This window comes from Indicator indicator, chromosome 14 (assembly GCF_027791375.1).
Source record: "Indicator indicator isolate 239-I01 chromosome 14, UM_Iind_1.1, whole genome shotgun sequence".
Taxonomy (NCBI): Eukaryota; Metazoa; Chordata; class Aves; order Piciformes; family Indicatoridae; genus Indicator; species Indicator indicator.
Genome location: NC_072023.1, coordinates 22,428,763 through 22,452,216, shown reverse-complemented (window position 1 = coordinate 22,452,216; position 23,454 = coordinate 22,428,763). Strand labels below are relative to the sequence as shown.

The 23,454-nt window shown below is 42.4% G+C and overlaps 1 protein-coding gene across 1 annotated transcript in view; it reads right to left on the bottom strand.

Moving 5' to 3' along the window:
• Positions 1 to 1,366: 1,366 nt before the first annotated feature.
• SLC15A5 (solute carrier family 15 member 5) overlaps positions 1,367 to 23,454 on the bottom strand; it is a 41,430-nt gene continuing 19,342 nt past the window's right edge. The window contains exons 6-9 of the mRNA XM_054387104.1: positions 20,331 to 20,519; positions 15,045 to 15,176; positions 4,830 to 4,938; positions 1,367 to 1,526 (exon numbers count right to left, since the gene is read on the bottom strand). Of these exons, the coding sequence (XP_054243079.1) occupies positions 1,367 to 1,526; positions 4,830 to 4,938; positions 15,045 to 15,176; positions 20,331 to 20,519 (590 nt within the window). The remainder of the gene's footprint in view (positions 1,527 to 4,829; positions 4,939 to 15,044; positions 15,177 to 20,330; positions 20,520 to 23,454) is intronic.

Sequence of the window (23,454 nt, the reverse complement as noted above, 5' to 3'; positions counted from 1 at the left end):
CACGCAGACATTAAGGTAGTCTGGAAAGTCTTCCTTAGACACATCTGTGTTGCATTTTACTAAATTTCCCTTTTATTTCAAAACTTCAACCATCTTCTTTTGGTTAAAAAACCCTTAAATACTAGTGAGATTAAGCTAACAGCTCCTGACTGCCATCCTTTAATTCTCAGGTGTATTTACTATTGTTTTACTTCGCCTCCTGCAATGCCCAACCCAATGTCACAGCATTCAACATGGTTAACTGTGGAGAGATTTCCTTTGCCAGCTCTTTCATACTTTCAGTTGACAAACTACCCTCTGTGCTACTCCAGTGCATTAAATTCCTTTAGTATAGTTTCTCATGCAGTGAAGCATTTCTCACACCTGGTAAGCATTCCAGCTTGACCAGCACTTGCAATACAAACATGGTGATACCAAAGTGCTCCTTTAGTTTCTGGGTTCAGTGTGTTCCCTTTCACTTAAACTTCTATTCTCACTTTTTTTGATGAATAGGGCTTTAAAAAGTGCTAGATTGGCATCCCTCACAAAACCCAAGTCAGCCAATTTGGGGACTGTTTAACTCTGTTTAGATCTTTAAAGTGGAATGCATTTTATTAATATTTTTTTCTCCCATTTCCAATTGCATCCACCCTTCTCTCAACCTTTTCTAATTCTTTTCACCTGGACCACAATTAGTAATTTTGATGTAAATAAATTCTAGTCTCCAGTTCTCCCCCTAGCAATTTCCTGCTCTTTAGGAATGGCAAATCTCACAGTGCTGCTGCCAAATAAAAGTCTAGCTGCCTCAGCATCAATGTTTCGTTACATACTTAAGGACTTATAAGAGGTATATAATTTCTAGTATATTTTTGGTAGACCTCAAAGCCATTTACAAAGAAGGTTAGTATGGCTGTGCCCATTCTACTGATGAGGTAACTGAGGTGAAGAAGCAACTTGCTGAAGCCTGGGTAGCAGACAAGTAGCAGAACCAAGAAGGGCACCGAAGTGCCCGACCTTTGCAAATGTCAACCAGACTTCAAAATTATTTGCACATGATGATACTGTCACAAAATAATTTGCTAAACAAATGCACACTGGAGTTTATTAATTTTGAACCATTGCTAAGTACAAATACATGTGGATACCTATTTCCCTGTAGAGATTAAAAGCCTCTCTCCAACAAGCATGCCAAGGAGTGAGCTCTCATCGTCCTTGGTGCACATTACAGCGGTGCAGCATTCTACAAGGCCAAATCCTATGACAACTGCTATTTTGCACACTTATAAATAACATTATTCCTAAAATAATTCATAAATACATTGGCAGGTGGACTTAAGCAGATTAGGTAATTCATCATTAGAAAGCCAGCTGGCAACACAATCAAAATTTAGTTAAACGAGGTGGAAGTTTTCTCCATAGGAGACAAAATGGGAGAACTTTCCAGGATGCTATCATAATGCTTGATGGCTTTTTCATGCTTCAAGAGTTTTTCTTCAGAAAGACTCCCTCTGAATTCATGGGTGTATGCCTCATTCAGATTGTTGTACCTAGGAAGGAGGAGATCAAGGAAAAATACTAAAACAATCATCCTTTCGGGGATTAGTTGCACTCGTCCTTTATTCAACAGTATTTTGCAAGTTACTGTTGTAGGTTGAGGATTAACTGTCTGACCATAAAGATAAATTCCTCCAGAGGACTAGATAGCTTCAAGGAGAGGACACAGGATACTGGAATGAGTTATTTTATTCCCTTTTCCTGTATCTCCCTATATAAGGAGCAGACTGTTCTGTCAGCTTTCTCTGTGTCTCACCTCTCTGCTCTGGGTGTGTGACTGCTGCTATCCCATTCAGCTCTGTGGGAGCCTGGTGGGCAGGAATCTCTTGCTGTGTGGCTAACACCTGGCTCTGGGCCACTGTGATGGTTTGAACCTGTCTCTAGCCTGGTTATTGTTGGTGTGGGGGGAATTTCAGCTCACACTGGCACAGCCTATCTTGGTGGGGGGCAATGAGGGCTAGTGTGGCAGGGAAGGTTTGGCTGGCTGGGAGGATATTTTTGATGTACCATGGAGGCTTGGCAGAGGCCAGGGGGGGCTACGCCAGAGCCAATTCTGAGTGTGTATATATGTGTGTGGTAGCTTTAGGCTGTGCCTTTAAAATTTTCCACAGACCTTGAACAGAAAGATGTAAATAACAAATGTAAATAAATCACTATCGGGTGTAAAAAGAAAAAATAAAGATAGTTCTAAACAATCCCACTGGAGATATATCTGTCATAAGATTTGGTTCCTAAAACAACCTTTTTGTCTTTTTGCTTCCTTGGGCTGGGAGATACTAACTGTGTGCTTCTGCTGGACCTTGGCTGCATCATTTTGTCTGATATTAACTTTTCTGCTTCTCTCTCTTGTCCCTTCTTGTAAATATTGCATATTTTGTACCTATTCATTGCATTCCTTTGTAGATTGTAGTTTTGCTTGTAAATACAGCTTTCATTTGCTTCCAGCTGAGCTGGTCTGGCAAAAATAATGTTGGGAGGGGGGAATTTTCAACCCACCACAATGTGTATATCTAAGTGTATATCCTTTTGCCCTGGTACCTTTTGTTACTCCTGTAATGAGCATTCCTATTTAACCTCCAATTCTGTGTGAGTTTACTCCTTTGGGGTAAATCCATTCTGTCCTCAGTCCAGAGCTATTTCAGCTTAAACCAAGACAGTTACAAGTGCCTTCTGAGTCCTGGCCACCTAAGCAGCCAAAATGTACTTTCCTAGAAGTGCCAATGGGATACAGGAGTTAGTAATAGCTGTACTGTGTCATTTAACTAATTTATAAAAAGGAAACATCATATTTTCCTCATATAAATCTTAGGGGAGTTATTTGTTGGGGTTTTTTTTGTTTGGGTTTTTTTTTTGTTCTTTTTTTGTTTGGGTTTTTTTGTTGTTGTTTTGGTGTGGTTTTTTTGCTGGTGTTTGTTTGCTTTGTTGTTGGTAGTTTTTCTTTCTTTCCTTTTTTTTTTTTTTTAATTCAGAGTTTCCCCCACCCTTAAGTCAGTGTTTGTGGAGATAGTTCTCACCCTTTCCCTCCCTCTCCCCGCTAGGTAAATTCTTATTCAACACAAAATGAAACAATTACACTTGTCCTCAAATCCAAAACAAATAAAATCCATTAAAAAAAATAAAACAACCCACCAAAAAGACCAAAACCAACCAAAAAAACCCCAAACCCACAAAAAACAAACACCACAAAAAAAACCCCCACCCCAACAACAAAAAAACACCACAAAAAAACCCCACAAAGAAACCAAACCAATCAACCAAAAAACCCCACAAAACCCAAAAAACAAACCCCACAAAAACCCCCAACAACACAAAAAAACCCCACCTCAACAACAAAAAAAACACCACAAAAACCCCACCAAAACCCCAAACCAGACCAACCCCCCAATCAAACCAACCCCCCCATTTTGATTGCCTTATTGAAAAATGAGGCTTCTTGATTTTGAAGTGAAATGCTAATTGGAAATACAGTTTTAAACTTATTTATTTAAGCTAGCCTGGAAGTCAAATCTCCTCATCAATAATGTTAGTTCATGGCAAAATTATCTGTTGAGCTCAACCCAATTGCTTCCTGACAATCAAAACCTTTTAGTTTTCAGCAGTAAATGTCACAAATGAAAATTTCATCTTACAGAAGAATAAAAATCCCACTTTTATAAAAGAAAGACAAAGTACATGCAGGAGGAACATGCAAACCATGACCTAGGTCATGTTTAAAAGAAATAAAATCAGAACCTATCCATCAGAATAAATGGACTCTTATGTCTCAGGTTATACTGGAATAATTGACAAGACACTATGGTAATCTCTAATGCTGCAAAGTTAGTGGCATATGTAATAGAAAACAGCAGTGTTTTCCTCAAGAGTTCCAGAAGTACCTTGCCCTTGGAAATTTTCTATTATTGTCATTATCAAATCATTACTTCATCAAGGTTTTCTGAAGGATTGCCATAGAAGTGGAGCCTAATGCCTCGAAGAGAATGCCACCTGCATGTGACCCTTCCCACTCATGGTGACACAGGTTTACCTCCCTCCCTGGGATTAAATGTTCTGAAACACAGGAGGCAGGCCAACTTTCAAACCACCCTTGGCATAAAAGAGAGCTGCAGTTGTGAGTTCTTTGCACTTCAGAAGCAATACACAGGCATAGAGCCTAGGTTCTATAGTAGCATAAAATTGCTCCTTGTGTGTGGACTAATTGGGGAATTCCATTGTCTCCAGCAGCAAGCTGCTTCTATCTCATTGCCCAGTAGAGCAGAAGAAAATATTTCAGGGTTATTCTGTTGAAACCCATTGCATACAACATTTAAGAGCAGTGATCTGCTGTTTTCTTGCAACCCCTTCACCTACTGGTCTATACTAAAGATGCAAGGTCATTGAGACAACAGCAACATTTTCTATATGTTAGTACAAAATCAGGGACAGTGGAGGTCAGTTCTATGGCTGAGATATCTTGATGCTGTGATCTAAACTCCATGCCAGTGTGTGTATCTATCTATCTATCTATACTTCTGTAAAGAATAAGATTCTACTCTCTCTTCAATTAATTTTTCTATTAGCAAGACTCCTCAAATATTTAAGTCTAATTACATCATTTTATTGTGGGTATTTTTAATAGTTTTATTGTTTGTTTTAAAACTTACCACTTAATTTTTACTGTCAAAATTTTCTCCTAAAGCCATAAGAAAGTCTGATCTTACCACTACCAATTCTTTATTACACACTCATTCACAAGTTCTGCAAGGTTTTCTTTCCACATTTACTAATGAAACATCCTGCTGCCATTTTCTCACACATACCTGTATGCAATGGTCCAGAACCCCAGAGTGTTCACCAACATTAAGGAAGCCAAGAAGAAGAAGAATCTCTCCAATTTACCCTCATGCAGCAAGTGTGGAAACCAGCTGCCTGGCAAAACAGACATTCAAAGAGAATTAATTTACCATCTATGATCTTTTTGAGTCTACAGAGTACTTTGCTCCTGCTTTGCAGAAAAGACAGATCTAAAGAAAGTAAAGACAAGACAGATCTAAAGAAAGTAAAGAAATTTGAAACATACTTTGGTCACAACAACCAACACTACAAGCTTGGGGCAGAGTAGCTAGAAAGCTGCCCAGCAGAAAAGGACCTGGAGGTGCTGGTTGACAGCTGGCTGAACATGAACCAGCAGTGTGCTCAGGTGGCCAAGAAGACCAACAGCATCCTGGGCTGTATCAAAAATAGTCTGACCAGCAGGAGCAGGGAAGTGATTGTGCCTTCTACTTGGCCCTGCTCAATTACTCAATTACCACCTCAATTACTAGGTTCAGTTTCAGGGCCCTTACTGCAAGACAGACGTTGAGGTGCTGGAGCATTCAGAGAAGGGCAACAAAGCTGGTAGAGGGTCTGAAGAATAAGTTTCATGAGCAACACCTGAGGGAATTGGTATTGCCTGGAGAAGAGGAGGCTGAGGGGAGACCTTACTGCTCTCCACAACTACTTGAAAGAAGGTTATAGTGAGGGGAGTGTCAGTCTTTTCTCCAAGTAACTAGTGAGAGGATGAAAAGGAAATGGCCACAAATTGCACCAGGGGAGGTTTAGATTAGATGTTAAGAAAAATTTCTTTACTCAAAGAGTGGTCAGGCATTGGAATAGGCTACCCAGGGATGTGGTGGAGCCACCACCCCTGGAGGTATTCAACAACTGAGCAAACACTTCAGGACATGGTTTACTAGGCACAGTGGTGATGGGTTGACAGTTGGACTTAATCTTGGAGGTCTTCTCCAACCTTAATGATTCTATGATTCTACTGAAAAACCTAACTCTGTGCAGCTACTATGGCAATGATTGGGCCATCTTCTGTCTATATTATCCTGTGCACATAGCTAGAAGAATATTAAGTATTAATTATGAAAATTTTAGGAAGGGCTAGAAATAAGGTAGTCTGTAGAAATCCTTACTCATATCTCTCAAGTCTTTAATAGGCCCTTCTTTAGAAAAAGAAAACAAAACAAGCACCAAAACAAAACCAAACCACCCAAAGCCATGCATAAAAAGCATTTAGTCAGTGCCTTGGATGGTTCTCCATTACCCAAATGCTACCTGACATTCTGCTTTACCTTTCTTTATAGCTGCCTTTAACCATGAGTCTGCAATGTGTCCTTGTCTTGCACATGGTGTTTTTATTTGCACGAATCAGACCTTTTCTACCAAGGTTTTTCTGCAATAGGATCTGGGACAGTTGTGCAATTTAAACTCAGTTCAGCAGAGGACAGTATCAGCTATATACACCCAGAGTCCTCCCTGCCTGTATCCTTGTATGCTTTAGTTTGCAGCTGTAAACTGCTTTTGATGTTGTCCGTTGCAGCCAGTCTGCAAACAAGCTGGGATGGTAGATAACTATGGAAGTCAGGATGCATTTGAAGACAACCAACACCTGAAGTACTACAATCAAGGACAACAAAAATCATAAAACCAAGGTGGGGGTGGGGGGTAAGAAAAAAAAGAGAGAGTTACAGTAGATACAGAATACCAGAGAGAGCTCTTCAGTGCTGTAATGAGCTTTCACATTATTTGGGATTACAAGATATTTATTGCCTTTGAAGAAGAAAGGAGCTGTCTTCATTAGCAAGTAGTGAAGTGAAAATAGGAGCAAATACAGAGCACAAACCAGCTGGCACTGAGAACGTGATGTACACTATAGGTAGCTCAGGGGGATTAACACCAGACCAGTAACCACTAACAGCTGGAACACATCAGGCATGAGCAATTTTTTGGGTTTAGTTCCACCCAAAAGGAATGCAGTATTTTTGTGCTCCAAGATCACAAGTGATGTAAATCAGAGATGACCAGGAGATTCAGATCAAAAGCACACTCCTCATCTAAACAAAAACACATCAATAGGACCAAAGTCACATTCCTGTGCTCCCTCCAAGTCGGGTATCAAATCCTACCCATCTAAATAGAGCAGCTATCCACCATTTCAATAACCTAAAAGGGAGAGGAGGAAACCCAGCATTTTGCTGTAGCTGTGCTGTACATACCTGAGAGTTTAACTGATGGTTTGGCCACTGATGCAATCTCTAGCCATCCAGTGACATTCTCAGCTTGCCAACATTTTCTAATTAGAGAGAAAGAGCAGTTCCACATCCCAGGAGAGCCAGCAGTCAAAGTACTACACCCTGTCTCACCACATACATATGTTTTTCTCTTTCCTCCACACATTAGAGTTGTAAACACAGTTCCCTTTTGCTCTCCCAGGATTAGCAGAGAGCAACTGTCATCAGTGCAGCACATTTCCTTAACTCCTCCACAGTCTGCTCCATGCCACGTTACCTTCCTGTCTGTCACAGAGCAGCACAGAGCAGCACCACATCACCTCTGGGTGCACAGCTCCTTTTGCAGCATTGGCTCAGGGCAGGTCTTAAAATGTATCATTTAACATTGTCAATTGACTGAACTCCTAGGTGCCATAACTTCATTTTAGTAGCTTATAAACTTTTCCTGTCATAATTCACAATCAGGTAGTTTTTCATTTCACATTCCCCAGTGGCCAATAGAAGTCACGGAGAGAGTGCATGTATCTGATGAAAGAGAGAGCACACATGGGGCTCAGTGCTACAGCTTGTCAAAGCAGAGTTCACAGGGTCTGCTAGGTTATTTACATCAGCTAAGTTAACCTGATGAGCAGCAGGAGCTTCCTAATGGAAGTGTTTACAATGGAAGCTGAACAGAAAATATTTCCTTAAAAATAGCACTGAGTGATAGAAAAAAAACAAACCAAACACACAAAAAAGCCTCCAACCCACCCCCAAAACCAAACCAAACCAAACCATGACAACCAACCAAAACAACATAAAAGAGGAATTTAGGAACTTGGAAGAGAACAGAATAAAATAGAACTTTTAAACTGTCTAGCAAAGGCATCACACTGAAGCGTTGAGAGTGGGAATGGTTGGTTTCATCAGGAGGAGAGGGCAACCCAGCAAGCAGGAGATCTATGTTCTGCTCCTATTTTACCACCAGTCTCCTCCATGGCCCAGGTCAAAGATAGCTGCTCTGTCTCTTCTCTGCTTCTTTTAGTTATTGGCAGTGTTTAAACTGTGAGGCCAGGATAACAATGCAAAGTCTTTAGAAAATCTTGTACTATAAATGTGCAACAGCATAGGCAGGGCCAAAATTAGATTGAGCGTGGTGAGACTCTAGCCCCCACAGTGCAAGTCTGCACTCTCTCTTGTTTAATGCTCTATCCAAAGCAAGTGGTAGGAGTAAGGCTTCCTTGTCCTTTCATTGAGGGACAAAAGGGCTATTTAGGGGTGCCTTTCTCTACAGAGAAACAGGGGTGGCAGAAGAGAACTAGAGAGATGCAATGATCTTACTGTCAATGTGCACTTTCACCAGTGGATAAAGCAAATATTCATGTAACCATTAGTTCTTGTCAGTCAGAAATATGCATTTATCCCTTGGGTTTTTCTTTTCATATTTTTCCTTTTTAAATGGAGGTTGGTTTTCCATGAAAGAGGGGATAAACTTGAGCTGGATTTACTTAGACTTACACTCATGGCACAGAGAATCCTCTGCTGGCAGGAAGCCTTGGGTAACATTCATCAATGTTTTAACATCAGTTGTCTGTTTCAGGCAGCAAAACTCCCTTTAGACACTTCCAAACCTTACCCTGCTAACACCTTCCACAAACTGTCTGCCAACTCCAGCACCCTCCACTGACTGGGGTTAGGGTTCATACTCCCAGGATTTTACTCTCAGCCGTAAACATTGGAACTTACTGGGCCAGTTTGTTTGGTTTTGCTGGAGCAAGGTGTCCTGGACACTACTGCATTTAGAATAGAATCAAGAAGGTTGGAAGAGACCTCAAGGATCATCGAGTCCAACCTGTCACCCTACACCTCATGCCTATCTAAACCATGGCACCAAGTGCCACGTCCAATCCCCTCTTGAACACCTCCAGGGATGGTGACTCCACCACCTCCCTGGGCAGCCCATTCCAATGGCCAACCACTCTCTCTGTGAAGAACTTTCTCCTCACCTCCAGCCTAAACCTCCCCTGGCGCAGCTTGAGACTGTGTCCTCTTGTTCTGGTGCTGCTTGCCTGGGAGAAGAGACCAACCCCCTCCTGGCTACAACCTCCCTTCAGGCAGTTGTAGACAGCAATGAGGTCTCCCCTGAGCCTCCTCTTCTCCAGGCTAAACACCCCCAGCTCCCTCAGCCTCTCCTCACAGGGCTGTGCTCCAGACCCCTCCCCAGCCTCGTTGCCCTTCTCTGGACATGCTCCAGCAATTCAACATCTTTCCTAAACTGAGGGGCCCAGAACTGGACACAGTACTCAAGGTGTGGCCTAACCAGAGCTGTGTACAGGGGTACAATGACCTCCCTGCTCCTGCTGGCCACACAATTCCTGATCCAGGCCAGGATGCCATTGGCTCTCTTGGCCACCTGGGCACACTGCTGGCTCATGTTCAGCTGCTGTCAACCAGCACCCCCAGGTCCCTTTCTGCCTGGCTGCTCTCCAGCCACTCTGACCCCAGCCTGTAGCTCTGCATGGGGTTGTTGTGGCCAAAGTGGAGCACCTGGCACTTGGACTTGTTGAATGCCATCCTGTTGGACTCTGCCCATCTGTCCAGCTGGTCAAGGTCCCTCTGCAGAGCCCTTCTACCTTCTAACAGATCAACACCTGCTCCCAGCTTGGTGTCATCTGCAAATTTACTGATGATGGACTCAATCCCCTCATCCAGATCATCAATAAAGACATTGAACAGGATGGGGCCCAGCACTGATCCCTGGGGGACACCACTAGTGACAGGCTGCCAGCTGGATGTGGCACCATTCACCACCACTCTCTGGGCTCTGCCCTCCAGCCAGTTCCTAACCCAGCACAGTGCTGCTGTCCAAGCCACAGGCTGCCAGCTTGGCCAGGAGTTTGCTGTGGGGGACAGTGTCAAAGGCCTTGCTGAAGTCCAGGTAGACTACATCCACAGCCTTTCCCACGTCCACCAGGCAAGTCACCTGAAGTGTCCAGCACCTTGTTACCTGTGGATCAGTATGCAATATGCTAACAATTCACCTTCCCTCAACAGAACTTTTGGGTTCTGTCAATCCTTTACCAACAGAAGTGCCAATTACAGGCCTGGTTTGTCACAGAAATAATTGTTCCCTGTGATTTAACTTCGTGCAACAAGCTCCTGATTCCCATTTTTATTCCAACAATGGCAACACTTTGTAGCCTGAATCACCACAGAATCAGAAGTTTTCTTTAGCTGTGTATGTTTTAAAGAGCTTTTTCTTATTTGCCATGGGAGTTAGATCAGTTATGCACTTCATGGCAAATTTAGAACAAATTAGGAGATGAAGTCTAGGAAGAATCAGTTCCTCAAGCCTGCTATAATATACATGGTTGAAATAAAATGCCTGGCTAAGCTTTCACTGAAATTCTCCAGTCCTAGCTATTTTCCACCCAAACCACTTGCCTGGCCTGTTTCTGGTGGATGACTGACAGCAACAAACTGCTGGCAATACTAGCCATCAAAGAAGATGCAGAAAGAGCTGTAAGGCAGTCCTTGACACATGGCAGTACACACAAGGCATCTGGTACCATAAGGGCACCCCTGGAGCTTTCTAAGGTTTCACAACAAAGCCCAAAGTTGCATGGGAAGGGATTCAGTTTATTGAACACCACTAGCATATTTTAGTATTGGGATTTCACACACAACAAAGCAAAACAGTCACACACCAGACAGTGGTCTGTTCTCTATGATCCTTACATGTTTACAGCTGTCCTGCAACTTAGACTATGATTCCAGAAATTTTAATTCATAGATTCATATAATAGTTTAGGTTGGAAGGGACCTTAAAGATCATCCAGTTCCAACATCCCTGCCATGGACAGGGTCACCTCCTACTAGAACAGGTTGCTCAAGGTCTCATCCAACCTGGCCTTGAGCACCTCCAGGGAGGGGGCATCCACAACCTGCCTGGCCAACGTGTTCCAGTGTCTTACCACCCTCACTGGAAAGAATTTCTTCCTAATATCCAGTCTAAATCTCCCCTCCTCATGGTTAAAGCCATTCCCTTTCATCCTATCACTACAGGTCCTTGTAAAAAGTCTCTTCCTGGTTTTCTTGTAGGTGCCCTTCAGGTACAGGGAGGTCATTATAAGATCTCCCCAGAACCTTCTTTTTCCCAGGCTAAGCAGCCCCAGATGTCTCAGCCTGTCCCCACAAGGGAGGTTCTCCAGCTCTCTGATCATCTTGGTGGCCCTCCTCTGGACCTGCTCCAGCAGCTCTGAGTCCATCTTATTCTGAGGGCACCAGAACTGGATGCAGTACTCTAGGTGGGATCTCACCAGGGCAGAGTAGATTCATAGAATGGTCTGGGTTGGAAGGGACCTCTGAAGGTCATCTAGTCCAATTCATATCTTAGAAAAAGATTGTACTACCTTCCATCATTTCATCAAGTTAGTGGGCAGATATGTAGTGTTTAATCATACCCAAGCCAGAGTTTCAGTCTGCCTCTAACCCTTATTAGCTAAGTAGGTACCAGTGGGCACCACCATGTGGACTGCAAGAAATGTCTTTTAGCATTATCATCTTTGGCATTTAGAATTGTACAAGGCTTCAAACTTAAAAAACCCCACAAAACCAAAACAAAAAAAAACCCACTCAAACCCAACCCAAACAAAAACCCCACCCAAGCCCAAACCAACCAGCCAACCCAAAATCTCTATAAACAAAAAAACACCCCCAAAACAACAATAAAAAGCCCCACAAAGCAAACAAACAACAACCAACCTCAAAACATCTAACCCACAAAAACCCCACAACCACCTGGTTCTCTAAACACATGAAGAAAAACTGTCTGGGGCACTTTCCTCCCTCTGACCTTTTCTTATTTTCCCCCTTTTCTTTCTTACATATTTACATTAATATTTTTAGAGAAATGTATGCTGAAGTGATTGGCATGGGAGGACAAGGTTTGTCTTGCATCTTCTTCCACAAAAATGTTAGGAGAGGTAAGAGATCCAAAGGAAAGCAGTTTCCCAGCTTGTACTGAAAATATCACTGTCACCCATCATCTGTTTGCACAAGTCAGAGGTTTTTTTTGTCAAGTCTTATTTTATCATATTCACACCATCCTCCATAGCTGCATTCAAAATGATTAATGCAGCTTTGACTGTGACTGATACCTGATCAACTTTGCCAATAAACCCCCAAATAAAACTCTAAACTAGTGACATGAAACAGGAGATAGAGATATATATATACACACACATATATATAAAAATAATGTTTAAATTTTGTCAACACCCTCTGCTTCAACACTTCAAAATACACACAGGAGGACCTACTTTGCTGTATCCCAAACTGCTTCATGGCAAACAGGCTCATTGCTTAGAGATGAGCCAGAAATAGTCTTGGCTCAGGTTTTAAGTGAAACAGGAATCAAAGGACAAGACAAAAGCACTCATAGTCCAAGAGTCACAGACTAAGCCTTGTTAAACCTACAAAACCATTGCATAAATCACCTTCTTTCAGCAGAACAGAAAGAACTTTGGTCTTCCAATACAAGCAAATTAGTTTAGCTTTTTAGGACGAGGAAAACAAACACCTGTTGGCTTGCTTTACCCCCAGTTCCATAAATTGTCCAGATACCAAATGTTCTACAAGCTTTTCAAACAGAGGTGAATAAAAAAATACCAAATGTGAGTAATGAGAGCTACTTTGTGTCATCTGACCTTCATTGGATCTTCATCTGACCCAAGAGAGGTGAAAGTTTGATTATCTGAAGTACTATCATCTTTAGAAGGAGGTTCAATAGATGACCATCAGCTTTTATAAATAAAATCATTATTTTGATGATCTTATGCTTTTCATCACAAGTACCAAAGACCACCATAAGAAGCACAGCGGAAGAGGTTGGAAAAAAATCCTGATGAAACAAGAAAATTTTGTACATAATATTTCCTATTAAAACAGGAGGAAGAAAAAACAAAACAAAACCAAGCCCAAATGCTTCTTTGGTTCTGTTATAGTCTATGGCCAGCTCCAGAAGTCTTATCTCAAGCCTGAGTCAAAAGGACATAGCTGAGATGAGCAGACAAACACATTAACACTTCAAACTGAAGACTTAGAACACAAATTAAGATACAGGAATAGATATCTTCATTATTTGCAAGCTGTGAATTGCATAATTTTATGGCAACTTGTAATAAACATGAGTGAGGTTACCCCTCAGTAGCCTCCTCTCCAAGCTAAAGAGCCCCAGCTCCCTCAGCCTCTCTTCCTTATGAGGAGTGTGCTCCTGTGTGATCTGCTCTAGGAGATCCTCCTCTGGCAGGGGGGTTAGACTGGATGATCTTTTGAGGTCCCTTCCAACCCCTAACGTTTTGTGATTACTCTAATTCAAGCAGGGAACACTGGGAAGAGACACTGAGTGTGTTTCTGCTTTTCAGTAATAAAATGCAAGAGTCCAATAATATGTTATTTGCATATTAACAGGGAAAGCAAACTTCTAACTAGAGCAACAGAGCAAACACTGAACATTTCTCACGGTGTTTTCTTTAAAGTCTTTCAAGATTTGCAGAGCACTTCCCCTATTAAGGGACTTATTCAGTCCCATTACAGCACCTTATAATCTGAATACAGACTGTCACTGAATTCCCTCAAAATTTAGCAGTGACTTTTGCTCAGGATAATAGTGTGCTCAATTCTATGCTATTCCACAGTCCACCCATCAAATCCATCTCTCTCCAGCTTAGAGAGAAGGATGTTGTGGGGGACTGTGTGAAAGGCTTTACAAAAATTCCCTAGACAGCTTTGAAACACTCCACCCACCTTCCTTTGCCATACAACTCTGTGGAACAGAAAGGAAGATATGTTCACCGCTCTTTGAAGCTTCACTATTGCTCTCTTTGTCAGAGGCTTCCACATAAAGATGACTAACATGAATGTACTTCTTCATGAACATCAAAAGCTGCTTCCTTGACAACATATTTTCTTGTCTTTCAGCAGCTCTCCTATGAAGACAGGCTGGGGTTGTTCAGTCAAGAGAAAAGAAGGCTCCAAGGAGACCTTATCGCAGCCTTCCAGTATCAGAAGGGGGCTACAGGAAAGCTGGGGAGGGACTTTTTAGGATGTCAGGTAGTGATAGGACTGGGGGGAATGAATCCAAGCTAAAAGAGGGGAGATTTAGATTAGATGTTAGGAAGAAGTTCATCACCATAAGAACTGGGGTTGTTTATCCTGGAGAAGAGGAGGCTCAGGGGAGACCTTATTGCTCTCTACAACTACCTGAAAGGAGGTTGTAGCCAGCTGGGGGTTGGTCTCTTCTCCCAGGCAACCACTGACAGAATGAGAGAACACAGTCTCAAGCTGTGCAGGGGGAAGTTTAGGCTGGATGTTAGGAAGAAATTCTTCATTGCTCATTGGAATGGACTGCCTGGGGAGGTGGTGAAATCACTGTACCTGGAAGTATTTAAAAAAAGACTGGATGTGGCACTTCGTGCCATGGTTTAGTTGATTAGATGGTGTTAGGTAATAGGTTGGACTGGATGATCTTGAAGGTCTTTTCCAACCTGGTTAATTCTGTGATAAGGGTGGTGAATGACTGGAACAGTTTGCTCAGGGAGGTGGTGGAACCCCATCCCTGGAAGTTTTTGAGGCTAGGCTAGATGTAGCTCTGGGCAACCTGATCTATTGGAAAGCATCTCTGCCCATGGCAGGGGGATTGGAACTAGATGATCCTTGAGGTCCCTTCCAACCCTGACAGTTCTAAGTATATAATTATACAGACTGGACATGAGGGCTTCCTGCAAGATGCCATCCTCTAATTAGTCTCTCAAAACTGAGGTGACTCATTAAAATTGGATGAATACAGCTGGGAGGCTATTTCCTATCTTAATTCCATTTTAATTGTGAGAGCAAATCAATAAAACGTTGGCATCCCCTTTCATTCTGGTCCCTAATTCTCCAAATCAATAATATTAGAAAACTGCTCAGGAAAAGCAGACATGATCATATTCTTACCTTGAGTGCCTGCATGGGCAGTCTGAACCAAGAAGGCTCCCATAAAGCAGCCAGCTCCATTAAAGAGAGTTAAAAAATGCATGGAAATCCCTCTAATTCTTTCTGGCACAAGCTGGAAGGCAAGTAAGGAACCTTAGGAAGGAAGCAGATACAGTTACAGATTAAAGAAGATAGATAGATAGATATAAAGATATAGAATAGATAAAGAAATAAAAGAAGATAGATAAAAATGAAAAAAAAACAACACTAAACAACACAACTCCCCCAAGGTGTCTCTAATAGAGTTTCCATATGTTACACAGGATTTGCTTGCTGCAGAAGGGCAATCAGATGTGTTGGTATGTACCCTACTAGCAGAATGTTAACTCAACTGTTCCAATGAAGCTCCCTAACAAACCATCCCATATGTAACTATCAATATTCCACGGGTATGTAAAGATCTTTCCTCTGGATGGGTGGTATCAACTTTTAAAGCCTCAGGCATAGCAAAACAAGAGAAACACCCCCCACAGTCAGCAAGCATAAAGACAACAGATGTGATATTTAACACTGCTGGAGAGCAAAACCTCCTCCTAGGGCAGAGCCAGTGCAGTAAATATCACTAGGGCCAGTAGTAAATACTTCCAAAACCAGTGTTCTACCTTAACTTGGAGAGTTACCTTGCTTTAATATAAGGCTGGGTAATGCTCCTCTTTCCCAGAGAACAACCCCCAGTCACAGGCTATTTTTAAAGACATTGTCCTTCACTTTCTTGCTTAAACCAGAAGAAGCAACAGCTTCAGTGGTGAGGGGGAAGCTGCAGCCTGCCATTGTAGCATGGATGACTATAATCAATCCCATCAGGTGTATTTTGGCTAAACAATGTTACAGTAAGTATTTATGAAAGCTGTTCTGAGTAACTTTCCCTGATTATCACAAGCTCTTGTTTCCTAATTTCATACCTCCAATCCTCACCCACACTTGTTCTCCAAGCCCCAATGTCTCCCAGCCTGCTCTATTAGTTGAGTTTGCATGACCTCCATCCTGAGAAATTTGTCAGAAGAGGATCCTCTTTGGATGCTGAGTTGCCTGAAGCACCTCTGAATACAAATGAAACTTTGCAATCATCATCTTCCACTCTTTTAAATTTGGATATCCAAATGAAAGCTTTGGAAACATATTAAAGAAGAGAAAAAAATAATATCATGGGCAGTTTTTTTTTTTCCTCATTCACACTAGGAACCAAAAGCCTGAGGGCAGGAGAAAGCAGGTGAGCCTGGGACACCATCTGTAGCTGCAACAGCGCAGTCTGAAACATCGTACAGCGTGAGCCCTAGCTAATTTGAATCACCAAGAGCCTAAAAAGTTTTGTTATTCCTCCTTTTTAAAAAGCAGGGGTGCAAAACATGCAGTCTGGCCAAATTCAGCCTGGGTAATTGCATCCTACTTACCTAAATTACCCCTGCTGTTTCAATTGCAGACTCCAGTCTTTGCTTCTCCCACGGTGCTTCTGGGGACTATTAACCAGCTGCTGCATTCCACCCTGGAGAATACTGCCTTCCATCAGTGGGTGAAGTGATCCCCAATATATCCTCTGAACTAACCATGCTTTGAGACCTGTTGATGGGCAGATGATATCCTTGCTGCACTCCAGCAAACACTGTACAGCTGCTAATCTTCTGCAGGGCAAAGCAGCAAGGGTGCAGCAGGCAGCTTGGACCCTAGCGGTGTCACACAGCCTCTGTGAGCAGTGGGCTTGGCTTACCTTCACCAGCAACCCCAGACACCATGGAGGCAAATTACAGTATTCTGTCACAGGATGAAGCTGTTTCCTTGGGTTTTGTTTGTTGTTGTTTTTTGTCTTGGGTTTTTGTTTTTCTGTTTGTTTGTTTGTGTTGAGTTTTTTTGGGGGGTTTTCCTTGGGTTTCTTAGCAGTATTTTTGGGAGAGTTTGTGGTGGTGGGGGGATTGGTTTTTTTTTCCAGTTTTGTTTATTTATTTTCCTTTTTAAATCAGTGGGATTTAAAAAAAAAAAAAAAAAAAAAAAGCAATCTCCTAGTTAGAACTTAGCCAGGGTTGCAAATACAAGCTGTTAGAAGCCTGTGAGATAGAATCATAGAATCAGTCAGGGTTGGAAGGGACAACAAGGATCATCCAGTTCCAACCCCCCTGCCATGGGCAGGGACACCTCACACTACAGCAGGCTGGCCAGAGCCTCATCCAGCCTGGCTGCAAACACCTCCAGGGATGGGGCCTCAACCACCTCCCTGGACAACCCATTCCAGGCTCTCACCACTCTCATGGGGAAGAACTTCTTCCTCACATCCAGCCTGAATCTCCCCACTTCCATCTTTATTCCATTCCCCCTAGTCCTATCACTACCTGATATCCTAAAGAGTCCCTCCCCAGCTTTCTTGTAGGCCCACCTACAAGATCTTACATTCTATCAGGGTGGAAGACAGCAATTATTTTATTATTGGTTAATTTTATTCTTTAAATACTGTCTCAGTGCTAGGGAAACATTAAATATTCTCATGCCACATAAAGCATATGACTATAGAAAAATTCTTATCAAAAAAGATAATGATGTATGTTGCATAAACACAATTGAAAGTATCAGGGCTCAAAATGTAGATAGAGAGTTCAATATGCCCAATCTAGTTCCTTTAAGCAAGCACTTCAGAAATGAGATATCTCCTCTTTTCCTTCTGATTACAAGCGTGAACACTTCTGTCTTCACCTCAGATTATGTACTTGCAGGTCAAGTAAATTATGATAATAATTGAATTTGACCTTCTGCATAACAAAGGCAACAAAATGTCAGAAAAGGTGAAGCAACTATCTAACTGTCTAGGCTGCCAGTGTCATCCATGGAGATCCACAGAATGGTTCCTGAATGGCAATTCAGTTCAAACTGAAGTTAGAAACCCAGAGCTCAGTTCAGCAGCCTGGATACAGATGTCCAGCACTGCCTGAAGTGCTCTGGTACACCTTAGCCATCTTCAGGGATCTGTGGGAAAATCCTGTTTTTCTCCAGCAGCACAGGAGACCACACAGGTACCATAGAGAGCCCACTTGCCCACATGCATAGCCTAGCTACTCCATGGAAAATGGTGTCAGGTACCCATGTGTGGGCAAGTGAATGGAGGTCCACATTCCCTACCTACTACTTCAGGTACCTACTCTGAGTGTTACCATGTACAAGTCTCAAATTCAGACTTAGTCCCATTTAAGTGGGTTCTTGAATTACACTACTTTAACACGTTTCCAAAGCTTTCATTTGGACATCCAAATCAAAAAGAGTGGAAGATGGTGACTGCAAAGTTTCATTTGTACTCAGAGATGCTCCAGGCAACTCAGCATCCAAAGAGGGTCCTCTTCTGACAAGTTTCTCAAGCTGGAGGTCATGCAAACTCGACTAATAGAGTAGGCTGGGAAACACTGGGGCTTGGAGGACAAGGGTGGGTGAGGTCTGAAGGTATAAAATTAGGAAACAAAAGGTTGTGACAATCAGGGAAAGTTACTCAGAAAGATCAGATTTCATAAGTACTTACTGTAACCTTGTTTAACCAATCCCATCAGGTGTAATTTGGCTATAGTCATCCATGCTACTATGGCAGGCTACAACTCTCTGAGCAAGATACTTAATCTTTATTTCAATTGGCAAGACAACTTTTCTCTCTAAAGAAATTCTAATAAAAATCCTTTACAAAGATTTAATTAAAAAAAAAAAAAGGAAGAAAAACCACCCACCACCAATTCCACCAAGACACACCACCACCAATCCCACCCCAAAAGAGCAACAAAAACCCCCCAAACCCACCAAGACAGATCTTTATTTTTTTTTCTCTAAAGGTTAATGTAATCTTCCAGTCACTGGACTTCTGTTGTGTCCCAGAGTGCTAGATTAAAAAGCCTTATTCTATCAGTAATATTCTTCTCCCACAGAAGCACAAGAAGTAAGAAAGCCACCTCCCAACCTTTTTTTTTTTTGTGTTAAGCTAAACAAAGAAAGTCCCAGTTTTCAGTTATACTTAGCCTGTAACCTAGAAACCACATTACCTGCCTAGAAACCTGTCTCAGTTAAGTACTTGAGAGCTATCAGATGAAGAGGCATTATGAAAGTGCTAAGTATTTAAAACTAGGGAAAATTACCTTTTTAGTGACAGAATGTGACCCTCAGCTCTCAGTAGTTTTAGAGTGCAAGAACGAAGCTGAGACACTGAAGTTATTTCCTGCTCTTCAATAAAAATCTGAACATTTCTGGGGCTATACTGGAACAATAGACACTCAACCTGTAGAATTAAACACCTGCAGAGATCAGCTAGTCAATTACTTTACCTGTGTCTCTAAGTGAATGTTGATTAGATTATTTTTTGTGTGTGTTACTAGTATTTTTTTAAGCTCTGCAAGGTAAAACACTGGTAAGCACTCTGAGTGCTCCTCAGAAGAAACTAAGTCTCAGGAATGTCAGTGTAGGTATGGAAAGGTTAGCTATGGAATGGAGAGAAGGTGCAAAGCACAATCAAGAGCACATCTACATAATTTATGGATGGCAGATGTGAGCTAAGCTCTACTTGTCCTCTGCAAAACAGGAGTGTTTATCTCTGACTGTATGTCACAAGCTAAGGCATGATGCTCTGTGCAGGCATGTTCATAGGACTCCTGACTGGAACACAAACAAACATCTTGCATCTGCCTACAGTATTCTCCAGGTTAGCCTTTCAGCTGAATTGTGCTGCCTGCCTGTAAGTGTTCTGTGCCAGTGAAAAAGGTGTAATAATTCTATTAGCTGGGCCCATAAATGAAAAGGGTTAAGCTAAATTGCTTCACCTTTTTTGACTGTGGCCTGAAAAGTGCTCATAGACTGTAGCCACAGTTCAGCTGTCATAGGTTTATTTGTTCTTTCTTGGGTAAATCAACACAGCAGGGTTCAGGTCAGGAAGGACCTCGGGAGCTCATCTGGTCCTGCCTGAAGCAAGTTCAGCTCCAAGCCCAGTCACGCATCCAAGCCCAGAGTCCCACTGCTCTGATCATCCTCCTGCCTAACAGTGGATTACACACCCCAGGGACCTGATGGGGCCATGCTACCTTCCAGTTCATCTGGAACAACGTAATTGCTCACTCTGAGTTACAGCCAACAAGACACATTATGCTGCTCTGAGCAGGTAAAGTACAGATCTGCTCATTAAACTCATGGAAGAGAGCCAGGGATAAAACATCAGAAGACAGTAATTATTTTTAGGAAGCTGATATAATTCTCTGCAAATCAGGACACTCTTGCTTTAGCCTATTAGGTTTTACTTACAGGCGGGAGTTACCAAGGCTTCAGCCACTCCAAGTAGGATGTACTGAGGGACTAAGTGGAAGCAAGGCATGGAGGAGACCAGGAGAACCTCTTTGGAAAGTGTCTGCTCCACCTGAGGGAAATGCTTTCGGTGTATTTCAGAGAAGCCAGCAACCATCATGGAAAGTGCAGCAGATAACTGACCTACAACTGGGTGAAAAGCACAGAGAGCATTCACCAAGATTGTATTTCCAGGACCATCATGCATTTAGAATGAAGCCCTAGGAGAGGAAAAAGAAGCTCCCCCAGCTCCCACTGCCCAATACATCCTTTCTGGACACTGAAACATGAATGAAGATTTACTTACACAAGCCTAACTATATACATGTCAAAGAGACAACAGCTCAGCACAGAAAGAATTTAGGAATATCAAATTAATGAGAGAAGAAAAGCTTTTCTGAGAAGAAAAGCTCCCTCTGATTGAGGGAGGTAAAAAAGGAGAAGAGAGAGAAAAAAGAAAAGGCAGCAGCCTCAGAAGAGATAGGGCAGGGGCAAGACTACCAAGCAGAGGGAAATTCTTCTGTTCAAGCAGCAATAAGATTCTGAAATACACACACACACTGTTTGCTTGCTTGTTTGTTTTATACCCAAAAAAGTAATAGTGCAGACAGGTGAAGTGCTGGAAGGTTGCAGACCATGGTAGATGGGAGAGAAAAAGATCAACAGTGCACATCACACCTCAGGAGATCAAGCATTCCTACATTTTCCCCTTTCCCTCCACAGTAGAGTTCCCTTGAACCACTCCTGAAAGCTTGTTGGATAGCTCATGTGCTGGACTTTTCAACGTCTCAGAGTGAGCTGGCCTTTAAAGACCTCTTCCAACCCAGTGCATTCTGTGATTCTGTGAGATGAGCTGCACTACTGGAAGATGTAATCTCCGGTTTGCTAAGTGTTTACACATAAACTGACGGACTACAGTTGCCTCCCACCTTCTTCAGCTGTTCTGGATCCACATCACATTTCAAAACACTGCTACACATGCAGTTCATGAAGTCTTACCACCTGCCTCAGTGGTAGGGCACAGGTACTGCACTGCACATAGGGCTGGAAAAGAAACCTCTCTCTGTTTAGCCTCCTAGTGTAAGATTAAAGATTCTAAGAAACTCAGGTGTGTTTTAAATACTGCATGCTTCCCCACACTATTTAAAAGGTATTGGTTTATATTTCTCAGTGGTGACAGTCTGAAATGGTTGCAGCTTCCCAGAACGCAAAGCAAGCAAAAGTTTTCAAGTAAGTATCCTGAACCTGAAGCATTTATACTTCCAAGGTTTTGAGCTCTCAGTGATTTTGAGTAAGTTTGTGATTCCTCAGCATTTCTAAGCAATAATGTCAGTGCAGGAGTGACAGTCTGGTTTCTTCTGGCAGCTTTGGGTCAAATACCTGGACTATATTTTCACATCTGTCTTACAAAGCCTCGTCTCGCTTCATGACTGGAATCTTACACTGACTAGATTTGACACCAACAGTCAAAGGCTTTGCTTCATATTATTTTTGTAGCATATATAAGTTGGGTGTCAGAACAAGAGCAGCAGAAAACTCATATAGCTAAGTGACTTAGCTTTGTACATGCTTGCTTGCTTGCATCTGTGTTTCTTCTGTCAGCAGCAAACTATCACATTTTTTCTACTAGCAGTTTTCCTGCATTTCCACAACTTTAAATACCCTCCCCCACCTAACCTGAGGCTTGGAAGCTGTTTTGCTGTTACAGCCTCTCTAGTGCTTAATAAGAACATCAATGAATTATTGCTTGAAAATTGATGCCAGGAGGGAATCCAACAGCATTTTTTAGCCAATGCATCTTATCAAGGCCAGGTATAAAGCCCTCAAGGAGCTTCTTGTAATCTACCAAAGCAAGAGTTCTTCTAGTGAAAAATTATGTTAGTACTAAAGAAACCTCAAGCTGTTCAATATTACTACACAGTGCTATATTTTAAGCATTTTCCTTACTAAAAGCCAAAACGTTTCAGCAAATGCAACCTCTGAATGCTGAACAATTGTAGTATTTCTTTTAAGACACTATGTGGCAGAGGAAGAAACTGAGAGCCCTGGGGACCTGGTTTTCCTCCTATCTCTTCCCCTGTCAGTCCTCTTTAAAACAAGCAGCTTTGAAATGACTGTTTGAGGCGTTGGTTTTAAAGAACAGGTTGTTAAAGGAACACTTGGGACTCATTCCAGGGCAAAGTTGTTTATGTTATCTAGAGACCAAGGTTGTATTGGACCTTTGTGATTCCCTGCTCTCACGTGCTGAGTAAAACAGGTCAGAAAGCTTTCCTGGAATTAATACTTACTTAGACTAGAACATCTTTTAGGGAGGAATGGTCACCATCAACTCTCAAATCACCTCCAATAGACATTGGACTGGAGGCTTGCTGTGGTGTACAGTATGGAGAGCTATTCACCATGATGCTCTAGCATGGAGTAAATCCAGGAGTAACAAGACCTTTCAGTAGAATCAGGCATGAATAATAGAGCAAGAACTTCTGTGGCTTAGGTACTTCAGCTAGAGCCTCTCGCTTGTAGCTGCTGGACAGCTATCCAGCAGACACACACATTCAGTTCTCTGCTAAATCTTGTATTCTATTAAGTTAACCACAGAATCACAGAATTGACCAGGTTGGAAATTACATTCAAGCTCATCAAGTCCAACCCATCACCCAACACCATCTAGTCAACTAAACCATGGCACTAAGTTCCTCGTCCAGTCTTTTCTTAAACACTTCCAGGGACTGTGACTCCACCACCTCCCTGGGCAGCATATTCCAAGGGCCAATCTCTCTTTCTGTGAAGAATTTCTTCCAACGTCCAGCCTAAACCTCCCCTGGCTCAGCTTGAGACAGTGTCCTCTTGTTCTGCCCCTGGTTGCCTGGGAGAAGAGACCAATTCCCACCTGGCTACAACCTCCCCTCAGGTAGTTGTAAACAGCAATGAGGTCTCCCCTGAGCCTCCTCTTCTCCTTAGCCTAAACAGTCCCAGCTCCCTCAGCCTCTCCTCACAGGGCTGTGCTCCAGACCCCTCCCCAGCTTTGTTGCCCTTCTCTGGACACATTCCAGCATCTCAACATCTTTCTTAAACTGAGGGCCCCAGA